Source organism: Ascaphus truei, chromosome 3 (assembly GCF_040206685.1).
Source record: "Ascaphus truei isolate aAscTru1 chromosome 3, aAscTru1.hap1, whole genome shotgun sequence".
In the NCBI taxonomy this organism is placed as follows: Eukaryota; Metazoa; Chordata; class Amphibia; order Anura; family Ascaphidae; genus Ascaphus; species Ascaphus truei.
Window position 1 is genome coordinate 45,162,969 of NC_134485.1, and position 12,581 is coordinate 45,175,549.

General features: G+C 39.3%; 1 protein-coding gene across 13 annotated transcripts in view; it reads left to right on the plus strand.

Annotated features, from left to right (window-relative positions):
* ROBO2 (roundabout guidance receptor 2) overlaps positions 1–12,581 on the plus strand; it is a 1,224,910-nt gene that overhangs the window by 1,172,117 nt on the left and 40,212 nt on the right. For all 13 annotated transcript variants that reach the window (XM_075593984.1, XM_075593978.1, XM_075593980.1 and 10 more), the window contains one exon: positions 996–1,152. In XM_075593984.1, the coding sequence (XP_075450099.1) occupies positions 996–1,152 (157 nt within the window). The remainder of the gene's footprint in view (positions 1–995; positions 1,153–12,581) is intronic.

Below are 12,581 nucleotides of genomic sequence, written 5' to 3' on the forward strand. Positions count from 1 at the left end.
CCCTGCTAGTCATGGTCAATGTATGATTAGTTTGCCACTTGGGCTACCAAGGGCTTTAAATGTGCAAATACAGATGTAGCCAGACTTACAATCCCAAGCACTGTGGATGAAATGCTGAAAAGCCGAAGCGCTGGGGGGAGCGACTGCCACAACAGGGGTCCATTCTTTTCAATGGGACCTCCCATGGCGCTAATTCTTCTGGGCAGCCATCGGTAACGCTGTCTACATCTGTACAGTAGATATGGTTGTTGCTTCCGCTAATGTGTTATTGTAGGATATACAGTACAGTATTGTGTGTTCTGCATTATCACTGCCATTATTATGCGTTTTCAGTAGGTAAAATAAAGCTGGCATCTGTATATATTCTGCTTTTTTGTGTTTGATATGTAGGGTGTTTATGTTGTATATCAATATCTTTGGTGCCTAAAGATATTGGTATGATATGGGAAGTGTTATATTGCCAACTCCTCTCTCACCTCCCACCCCTCCACACACAATTGCATGTCTAGCGCTAATTAAAAGATTTCTATGAGTAAACACTTATTTCTTGGTGTATACAAACGAGTTTGAATATCGCAACCCACTTATGAATACACAATTCCTAGTAAATTCCTAGTAAATGTGGCAAAATGTTGCTGCGATGCATATTTTATAAAGCACATTTTTAACTCCCCAATATTGACCTTAAAGAAATTTGGGTCTAAGAGGAAAGACGCATGGTGAGGACACAGGAAGGGAAGTACATTATGATAGTGGGCTGTTGTTGTATTGTGATGCATGCTACAGTTGTTCTCTTTATTAAATGTATTGCTCAAGGAACGCAAGATATTGGGACAGAGCCATGAAGAGTAACTGGTACAATTTAAAGAAAATATTCAATTAACTTCATTTTAATCTTCAGAAAGTGCTATAAATTACAAATGATATATCTCTAGTCAATTTTGCCAGTTCTGTGCAGACTACATTTTGAATATATATGTATATTTTTGTGATAGGTGGGAAAGGTGGAAAAAAGAAGAAAAATAAAAATGTCTGTAAATCACAAAAAAACAATGGATCCAACTGGGCAAATGTTCCACTACCTCCACCACCAATTCAGCCACTGCCCGGCACTGAAATCGAGCACTATGGGTTAAATCAACAGGAAACAGAGTAAGGATTTTTATGTTTTGTTTTATAATATGATATGCATGTGCCAGTTCTAACACTTAAATGCATGAACTTTTGTTGTGTTGTGTTTTAACTTCATTCCCCAAAAAAGTGATTATACAGGATGGGCACATTTGCGAGTTTGGAATCCAAAGCCTTTTAACGAGGGTCTGAGGGTCTGGAACCCCTGAATGTGGGTTCCAGGAACACTTGCATTCCAGGTTATTCAGGCCACATTACTGTAACTACATAGGAAATCTTTTTTTTTAAATGGCAGAACCAGAGAGAAAACTGAACCAAAGCAAAGGGGCAACAAGAAACTGAGAGACAGACCAGAGATATAAAGCAAGCAGAGTGACAGGTGCAGAGACACAGACAGATAAGATCATACGGTATATATATAAATATATAGTCAATATGAACAGATGGCACTCACGTGTATAATAATAATAGTTGGTGCTTGCCCCATAATAAACAAATAGACAAATATATCCTCACCGGGCAGACTTTGCAGCAGACTTTCCAGAAAGAACGAGACAGCACACAAGGTAAGATGAATTCCAAGGTGTACTGTAGGTAACTGACGCAAAAGCCCAATGTTTTGGTCCTACAAACAGGACCTTTCTCATGGGAGTGCTCAGACAAAGTGACAAAGACACACCTATATACCCATAATCCAACGTAAAACACATCAATAAGGCAATGAATTAAACAGACACAAAGCCTGCAAGTTATGAGGGCTTTATTGCAAGTGGCATAACGTGTTGCAAGAGTCCATGGTGACGGGATATCAGCTGATCTGCTTGCAGTAGCTGAAGCATCTCTGGTAGCCATAGTGATCCTTAGTGGAGGCAAAATCAATGCGCATGTGTGGCGCTGTATCGCCAAGGCTACAGTGCTATGCAAGTGATGTCACGGGGTACGGCGAGCCGCTGTCAGAGAGTTACAGGTGATCATTGTTCTCCCGACAGTGTAGGTGTCAATAGTGGCAACGGTGATGAAACCTGTTGACAAAATTTCTGCGCATGCATAGTCCTGAAACACGGCCACTGATGCAAGGGCCGCGGAGGTGTATATTGAGAAATTAGGGCTGAGATGTAAGGAGGGGCAGAAGAGTGTATGTGTATATATATATATACTGTATATATGAGAGAGGAGGAGAATTTGATTTTTATCCAATTTGAGTGATATGAAGTTTAATAGGATCCCAAGAGAGGGATTTCAGCAAGAGAGATGCTGAGACATATTTAGGAGGGAGTAAAGTGACTCTAGCAGCAGCATATAGGACAGATTGAACAGGAAACATGTGAAAGACAAGAAGGCCGAACAGTAGAAGGTTACAATAATCGAGACAGGAGAGAATGAGGGCCTGCATTACACTTTTAGCAGTAGAGCGACAGAGGAATGGGTGTATATTTTCAATGTTATAGAGGAAAAAACACAGGTTTTACCTACATTGTGAATGTGGGAGGAGATGTAAAGGAGGAGTCAAATGTGACACCTTGGCCGCATACTTGTGATATAGGGAAGTAGGGCCAGGCTTGGGAGGAAGTATGAGGAGCTCCGTCTTTGAAATTTACATTTGGTCTGTACAGCAGTTGTAAGGGGTTGAAAGGTAAATTTATGTGCAATAAGTATAGAGATGATATTTTAACCCAAGAGACATGATAACGTAACCTACAGTGAGTGTGTAAAGAGAAAAGAGAAGAGATCCAGGACAGACCACATGGGTACGCCCACAGTGAGATAGACAGAGGAGGAGGTGATAGCAAAGAAGATACTGAAAGTACAATGGGAAAATAAAGAGGAAATCCATAGCTAGAGCTCTGTTACGGATATCAAGAGGGTAGTCCACAGTAACAAAGGCTGCAGAGAGGTTGATTTATATGAATAGAGCGTAATGACCTTTGTCTTTGGCTGCAAGGAGGTCATTAGTTATTTTGGCAAGGGCTTTTTCGGTGGAATGAGCAGTGAAGAAACCAGATCGTAGAGAATCTTGGAGAGAATCGGTGGTGAGAGAATTGTATTGTATTGTCTTTATTTATATAGCGCCAAAACTGTACTCAGCGCTCCACAAAAAATACAGTACAGGTAATTATAATAATACAATAAGCGCAGCAAAATCAGACAATAGGAAAGGAAATCCCAGGCCCGAAGAGCTTGCAATCTAAGTGGTATGATGGGAGACAGCAGGTGAGGAAATAAGTGCTGTAGTTGGCAGTGCTTTGCCACAATGGGTGGTAGGAGTGACTGTGGGTGTGGGACAATAGCCATTAATGCCGGCTATTGGGATGCTTGATTTGTGGGGTGAGTTTTAAGGTTAGTATTAAATCAGAAGGTTAAAATCTTTCACAGGGGAAGAGATGGCAGGGAGTCGTGGGTGAGAGCAGGTGTGTATGTCTGGGTTAAGGCTTAGGGGAGATCCCCAGCAACAGGAAGGAGTAGATAGGGGGTGTGAATAGAGGATTTGTGTTGGTGCTTTTTATTGAGGGGTAAAGAAGTTGTTTGGAGAGAGGTGTATAAATAATGGTGCAGTGTATTGGCACATGAATAAGTGGAGGGAGGAGAGATAAAGAAACGTGGATAGGAGGGGAGTCTAGAAGTTAGCGAGAACAGAAACGTTCACAAAGGAGTGAGGAAACAGTAAACAGAAAAGGCAATAGGGAGGGCATAGTGAGATGCAGGAGGAGAGACGTCCCAGTTATTGGAGGATAGGAAGAGTACAAATAATCCCAGCATTTAGCAAGTCATGTTCTTACAGTTGCAAAGTTGTTGTTGTTGTGGTGCAGAGTACAGATTTTCTTGTTGTATTCTCCTCCAACTTCCACTCCAAAATTAATTCCGCTGACACTTTATATGTGACACTTTAAGATGTTACGCACAGCTAAATGGCACACAGCCAAAATAGATGATCTTAAATACATACACTTGACTAACAATTAAGGGAGGGGTTTGCCTAATCAGCTCACAGAAACATACCAGACAGTTGTTAATTAGATGTAAGTTCTTTCAATTCATAGAAATAATCAGCTCACAGAAACATACCTGTTTGAAGAAATGAATCAGAATGTTAGCCCAGATATTCAGAATGCATCCATGATTAAAGATATAGAAAGAAAACATCCAGAGATGATAACTCCAAAATAGAGACAAGGCGATAATTAGAGAGACAGGTAGGGTCAAGCATGCCTTTTTTGTGTAAGGGTATAACTGTTGCATGTTTGAATGAGGAGGGAAAGGTAGCAAAGTAGAGGGAGGAGTTGAAAATACAGTAAGTGTGAGTGTAGGGATTAGAGTAGGAGCAAGAGCTTTGAGGAGATGGGAGGGAATGGAGTCGAGGGCAAGTGGAAGAGGGGGAAGAGGAAATTAGCAGCGATATGTCCCCCTCTGTGACAGGAAAAAGAGTCAATGAAGGCTGGATGAGAGTCAATTATTTCCAGTTGGTTTACCTTTTTTTTTTCATGCTTTATGGTGACACTTTTCCTGCTTATTTAGAGTTTTAGCCATAAAGCCAAAACCCAAAAATGTTCAAACCAATACAAAAATCAAAAGACATGCGTTAAGTGCCCACCCTTATTGTATAAATGCAGAAATTATCAGGACATCCAACTAGTATTTAAGACTGGTCATTGAAAGAGCAGAATATGTCAGTATCTTGCATGGTGAATCCTCATTTACTGTGTCCTGGCTTCTTTTTTTAATATCCCATGTATATGTTTGTAGATTTTGGTAATAGTTTAGCAAAACTATAGATTCATAATTACATTTCCTTTAAGAAATTACACAAATATAATTGTAAATTTACCCCTCTTTGCTGTTTTACATATACAGTAGGTACTTCCCGTCCGGTTACAGCATTCTTTCCCAATGCAATATGTCAGAATACCAATGTATTCACCAAGGACCTTGTTCATTTTAGAAAAATGCTGTTCATGTTTCATGTTTCTAAGGAGTTTTGGTCCTTGGTAAATATGCACATGGTTCGTACCTCTAATAGCCTATCTTCAGTGAACGTTTCTACTTCTAACTGTGAGATGTGCCTTTTCACTTTTTAAATATACCAACATTTGTAAAGTAAATTTGCATTTACTCACTCATTCAAATAGCATTTACTAATTTTGAAGCCAAGTGCTATTTCAACAGTTGACTGAAAGCAATTTCCATTAAAAATAGGATAATTGGATTATTTTCGATTAAAAGGGTATTGGCATGCCTTCATATTCTTCAGTATTTTAATATTTTCAATGATTTAAAGATATAATATTTATTGTGACTAATTGAGATTATTAGCATTAAAACTAGGAGACTACTGGCCACAGTTTGAAAGTGGTCTAAGGATGATTTTCTTGAGTCGTTGGGAATTAAAACTCACAATACTTGTCTTATAATTTCAATGTATCTGATTGGCAATAAGAAAATATAGGTCCTGTCTTTGTCTTTGTAGCCTATGACCGAACCAACAGTATTTAAATTTTGTCATTCATATAATTGTGGCTTACATTTTCCATTTATTTATTAATTTTTGTAACTTTTGATTTTTAGATATTCGGATCTTAAGTGGGAAAGCTAAACAATTGGGGAAGATTTAAAGAAGTGATTATTTCTAATGGATGCTTGGTAAAAGGAACACTTTTGTTGCCAAGTGAATTTGCTAAACTAATTGGGATGTATTGTTGTAGAAATTGACTTTGGCAGATGAGTTAGACACACTGTTGTCTACAGTAATGATGTGATAAAAAAAGCAGTGCAGTGGTTATATCGTTATTCAAACTTAAACAGTTGATTTAAATGTTCAATTGTATTTGCACAGTAATAAAATGTCAAATGCTAGTTTTAGGTTTTAAAGAAAAAAAGATCGATAAATCAGATTTCATTTACCAGTATGAATAGAATAATCATAAATATAGAAGGAATGCAATAACCTAGTAATTACATGGCTTAATAAAATACCAAACAAATGAATGGGTTGCTGCGTTACCTTTTTAGATTTGTTACAGGTTGTGATACATTTCAATTGACCAACAATAGAGTTATTCAGTGACACAGTTATATGGTACAAGGCTCCAAAACCTCACTGATTTGTTTTCCTTTACTGTATGTGTACTGTACTTCAGTACTTGTTGTTTGTCATTGTTAGACTTCTCAGTGAGCAGGATAGCAGAGTGATATTAAGGGAAATGTTTTAATTACTGATAGTGGTGGAAGTTTAGGAAAGATGTTACTTATAGCATGGCAAGTACAGAAGCAGCCACCAGTAAATCTAAGGCATCTCACAGTAAATGCCTCAACATTTCTGTGAGATTACTAATGGCCCATCGTATTAACACAGCAGGGGTCCCTGCAGCCCATTCAGTTTGAATGGGACTGCAGATACCCCCTGATGTGTTAAATCCGATGGGCCATTTGTCCAGCTGCAAAGATCTCACAGAAATGTTGCAGTGTATTGGGAGATTGCCCCAGATTTTCCAAGGCAAGTGATCTGATACTGGTGGCTTCATCTGTATATTATCTTTTTTTTATTATCTTTTATTAATATGACACTAACATTTTCTGCAGTGCAGTACACTGTGAGAGGCAGACAATAATATTTTATGAGTAAGAGTACATTTATGTCCCAAGAAGCTTACACACTAGAAGGAGGGGAGCGGAGACACAAAAAATAATATGTGTAAGTTTCTTACCAAGAGTCTCCCAATCAGTAGAGTGTTGGATAAGTCTCCTTGAAAAAGTGTGTGTTTTAAGCAACTTTGCGAGTGGTGGAGAATTCCAGAGTTCGGGTGCAGCGCGGTTAACGTGTTGGCGTGTTGGCGGTGGGAGGGAGAAGAAGGGAAGTGGAGAGACGTAGATCAAGAGCATAGCGTAGACTGCATGTGGGAAAATACTTGGAAATTAGGGCAGAGATGTACAGAGGAGCAGTCTTATGTATAGCATAGTACGTAGAGATGGGCGGAGCCGTCCAAATACGTTCTACAGAATGTCCCGGGCATTGCCTTCAAAATCTATTCCGCGAGTAAAACCTGCAGATGGATTGTTTCAACTTCAATCCGTGTGGATTCGTTAAAATCAGTGCTGAAAGTAGGCTGATACGGTCTGGTACACAGTACCGGTAAAACAATAAGTGCCGGTACTGCGTACCCGTAGGAATTATTGGGGATCTAAAACTAAAGAGAACTAACCTGTCTTTCTCCGCGCCTCTCTCTTCTCTCCGTGCCTCCCTGCCTCTCTCTCCATCTCCTTGCCTCCCTCTCCATCTCCCTGTGTCTCCGCATATCTCCCAAACAGAAGCCAGCTCGGTCAGTGACGTGGATGACCTAATATAGATTGCCTATTTATGGATATGTCCATATTAGGGCATCCTACGTCACTGACCGGAGCTGGCTCTGTGGGGAAAGATACACGATGCAGGGAGACATCATGGAAACAGAGAGGTACTGAGGTTGTGCACTGAGGCACGGAGAGAGCAGGGAGAGAGACAGGTTAAAGTAGGAAAAGGGTCATCACAGCTCTACCTTAATATTCATCAATGTATGTGAAAGTGGCGGTGCATGGGGAATGAGAAATATGTTTACAAAATGATCAAGAGATGATCACTAAAAGATACCCACTTGGTTGCACTCAGCCTAATTACCGTAGATATTAAGACACAACAATAAGCGTCCAAAAATGCATTTATGATGCAAACACCAGGGAAGGTAAGTACAAAAATAATAAAATTTTATTTAACTCAACTATACGAAAAAAATATATACATACACTATAATAAAATATTAAAACCGAAGTATGCCTATTATTTACACAGTATATACCAGATCATGCATATAAATCAGATATCACCTGTGCTAGTGCCAAATTTATCACTGATATCAAATTGCAATCTTCTACATTTAATGAGGTAGAATGTATATGCAAAGATCTGGAAAGGGGAAATACCCAATCGTGGGCTGTTGCATGGAAGGGTAAATATGGTCAAATGATTGTTACTTATACCTTCACTGTTTGTTAAAAGATAGAGTATACATTGGTATGGTGTTACATTTGTAGCAGTTCAGGATGTGTATCTACCCGTGTTTATGTCTCACAAGTAGCGGATCCTACACATTTAATCCAGTCAGTAACACTGTTGTGACCATTTGCATACAAATGTAGCTATCGTGAGCGAATGTTGGTATATAGCTAAATCCAGCAAATATTTATGGCATTCACATTGGAGGTTAATTGCCTCTTTTACACAATATATCCAGTAAATGACCTTACATAGGATGGAAGGCATGGTCAGATAGTTTCTTGAAGTACACACATACTGCTTGCTAATAAGGAGTATATACTAGCATAGTATCACTTTTGTAGAGGTTCAGAGTGTGTGATGACCACAATCAAATCTTATAAGTAACAAGTCATATACAAAATGTCCCAATCAAAAACGCTATCTATTCTATTAATGCTATATGGCTACAATTCTCTAATTGTCCCCATCAATTGGTAGGTATGTTGTGATATTTAATTTATACAATTAGAGTTCAGACTTGTGTGGTGATCGTACATTTAAGTATATATATATATACCTGATAATAGTCCATCAGTATATATCTTAAAGGAGCATTGTCCTACTATGAGGTCTATTGTGTGTCAAAATCACAATTGTACAATATAGCTATGGAGGTGGCATATGGAATAACCAAAAGAGTGTCTCTCTATATTTCATATATAGAATATACCACCTAAAAAACCATCTAATATGAGGCCAAACAACATTCGCAAATCATGATAGTTGATTGTAACCTTTTAGAATAACAATTGCTGCAGCTTAGTCTCTAATAAGGAGAATACGTATTTAGCTGAATTCAGATGTATAAGCTGCTATAAATTACAACCTTGCTTATGTGGAGGTGGTGTTGGCATAAGAGATAGCCAAATATGTACCTCTTTGCTTCTCATATGTATAGAGAGTAACAGGGAAATATCAGAAATAATCCCTGCATTCGCCGCCCAACAGTCATATAGTATAAGGCTAAACAAAACTCTCAAAGCATAGTAGTCAGATGTAACAAGTTCAAATACCAAATGCTGCAACTAAGTCTCCCCTGAGGGATGCGCATTAGCTGGATACACAATGTAAAAGCTGCCACAAGATACAAGCCTGCTCGTAAGCCAAATGGTAGGATGTCGCCACTTTGACTGACGTCACAGCTGTGACGCCCTACGTTCCCGACGCACGTTTCACGTGTTCACCACGCTTCATCAGGGGGAGGAGGGATGGGTGTATGATCTCGTCGGTGATCTTTATATACTCTCAGGGGAGTATCTGGTTCAGCACAACTACTGCAATAGGTGGAGTCTGAGCCAATTAGTTCCTACTAAAACAGGAGGTAAAGTGAACTGTGATGTGTCCTTGTCTACACTTAACCCTGTAAATACGATCGCATTCATAAGTAAATTGTGTGTGCGACCATTTGTATGCAAATGGTCACAACAGTGTTACTGACTAGATTAACTGTGTAGGATCCGCTACTTGTGAGACATAAACACGGGTAGATACACATCCTGAACTGCTACAAATGTAACACCATACCAATGTATACTCTATCTTTCAACAAACAGTGAAGGTTTAAGTAACAATCATTTGACCATATTTACCCTTCCATGCAACAGCCCACGATTGGGTATTTCCCCTTTCCAGATCTTTGCATATACATTCTACCTCATTACATGTAGAAGATTGCAATTTGATATCAGGTGATATCACAGGTGATATCTGATTTATATGCATGATCTGGTATATACTGTGGAAATAATAGGCATACTTCGGTTTTAATATTTTATTATAGTGTATGTGTATATTTTGTTCGTATAGAAGAGTTAAATAAAATTTTATTATTTTTGTACTTACCTTCCCTGGTGTTTGCATCATAAATGCATTTTTGGACGCTTATTGTTGTGTCTTAATAACTACGGTAATTAGGCTGAGTGCAACCAAGTGGCTATCTTTTAGTGATCATCTCTTGATCATTTTGTAAACAGAGACAGGTTAGTCAGAAGCAGGGCTGCCAACAGACAATGAGATCCTTTCCCGGTCAGTTGGAGCGGAAAGTTAGGCCTGGCCAGAGGTGAGACCCACCTTCTGCTTCTGACTGCCGGGCCTCTGCTGCTGGGCCCCAGTTCTTCCCTGCTGCTATGGGCCTCTCTCCGTGGGCTCCCTCTCCTGATGGTGGGTGCAAGAAGCTGGGCCCAACTTCCCCAAGGAAGTGTGTGCTATTGTTTGTACTTTATTTTGTGTGTGGGGGTATTAATGTTAAGGGGGGTATTGTGTGTATTGTGGGGGGGGGATTATATTGTGTGTATTGTGGGGGTGTTATTATATTGTGTGTATTATGGGGGTAATATATTGTGGACGTGTTATTACATTGTGTGTATTGTTGGGGGTATTATATTGTCTGTATTGTGGGCGGATATTATATTGTGGTGGTGTTATTATATTGTGTTTTGTGGGAGGTATATTCTGGGCATGTTATTACATTGTGTGCATTGTGAGGGTATTATATTGTGTGTATTGTTAGGGGGTTATTTTATTGTGTGTATTGTGGGGTGGTATTATATTGTGGAAGGGAACAATTGTGGGAGGGTAATTATTCTTAGGGCTTTATTATTGTGGGGAGGGGAATTGTATGGGTAATGGGAGGGATTGTGTTGAACTATAATTGTGTGTGGTGTGTGTGGCAAGGGGGGGGGGGAATGAGTGTATGGGGGGGATTGAGGGACTGGGATTGAATGAGAGGGGGTCATTGAGTGATAGCAGAGGGGGGTATAAGTGAGGGGGGAAAGGGGGCAGGTGGGGTCTCAGAGAGGGGGGAAGAGTAAGAGAAGGGGGGAGAGAAATACATGGGAAGAGGGAAAGAATAGAGGGGGGTAGGAGTAAGGGGGGTGAAAGAGGGGGTTCTGCAAGGCCGCCAATAAAGGAGAAGAGGGGCGGTGGGAACTCTAATGTTTTAAATACCTGAGCGAGTACCTGTAAGAATAAAAATCTACTTTCACCACTGGTAAAAATACCCCTATAGTACTGTATGTGGCTCGGTTGTGTGGCTTTAAAATAAACCCCCGGTGGGAATAACCTAAATCCATTCCACAGATTGTGTCTAATCCATGTTTGTAATGTAAGTAAAAAGTCAAACAGATTAATCCGTTGTATGAAATTTAAAAAAAAACGCCGGAGGATTAACCAGATTAACATCATTTTTTAAATAAAAAAAATGCAACATTGTATACAGTGAGCCCATTTTTTTCTGACAACAATTAAATTAATGCTAAGCACATTCCTACATTGAGCTAGGACACACGTGTCTATTAATTAAATAGAGTATGTGTGCTAGACAAGGAATGTGTGTCAATCCTTCTGTATGTTGCCTGGTTTCAATGATACATCTAGTTTAAAACTGTTGTCCCCCGCAACATACCCAACCTCTAGTGCCCTGGCACTGGGAGGAAGAGTGGGAGTTCACAACCGCTCTCTATCAATATGTAATTTTTTTAATAAAACTTCATGACTCTGAGCTGCATGGGTCTTATTTTTATCAAAACTATGTATACATTTTCATATCTATTGAATGTGTTGCTGATGCAGATGCTGTCTTTCTTTTTTACATACAACATGAACATTATGTAATTTGTGGGTGGCTGCCAGATGACAGTTGTCAATTTTGACAGATGTTAAGGACGAGTGTAGCACTGCCTGCCTGGCAAAACACAGATGGCACATAAGGGGCTGACTTGTTTGGGACACCACTATGAATAGATGTTTAACATTCAAATATGATGCAAAAATTGCTTGTTTTGGCAATAAGATAATGATGTGAATGATGTGAATGGTATTATGGTGGCTTGTGAATCATCATATGACAGAGGGTAAGATCACATAAGTAACCCCGCATTTCGTGGTGTCAGCAGTGGTAATTCCAGCTCCAATAGCGTTTATTAAAACCAGGTAGTAATTTGATGCTCTGACTCGTGTCGGACGTCCCCATGTATTACCCAAATGTCCAATAGCAGTCAGCATTTCAAAAGATGTAAATCTTCATATACATTTATAAGAATCTATTATTATTATTATTATTATTATTATTATTAATACATTTTACAATAATTTTGAAAAACAAAATGTATGTCCTTGGAGCTGTACCTCTAGCTATACTCCTCCTTGGCTCCTCTTTCTCATCCGTGGATCATGGATTATGGTTTTTGGTTCAAACTATTAATCTGTTGACCCAATTGTCAGTGATAGAATTTTTTTAGGGAAAAGGTGTATTGCCATTTTTGAGACTGGTCGACAGAAATCAGGGGGCCAAAGGAACCTGCCGATCCAAGGCGGATCAAAATCCGCAAAAGAACAATTGCCCATCTATAATTGTAAGTGAGCATACTGGTCCTGAATTTTACTCTGT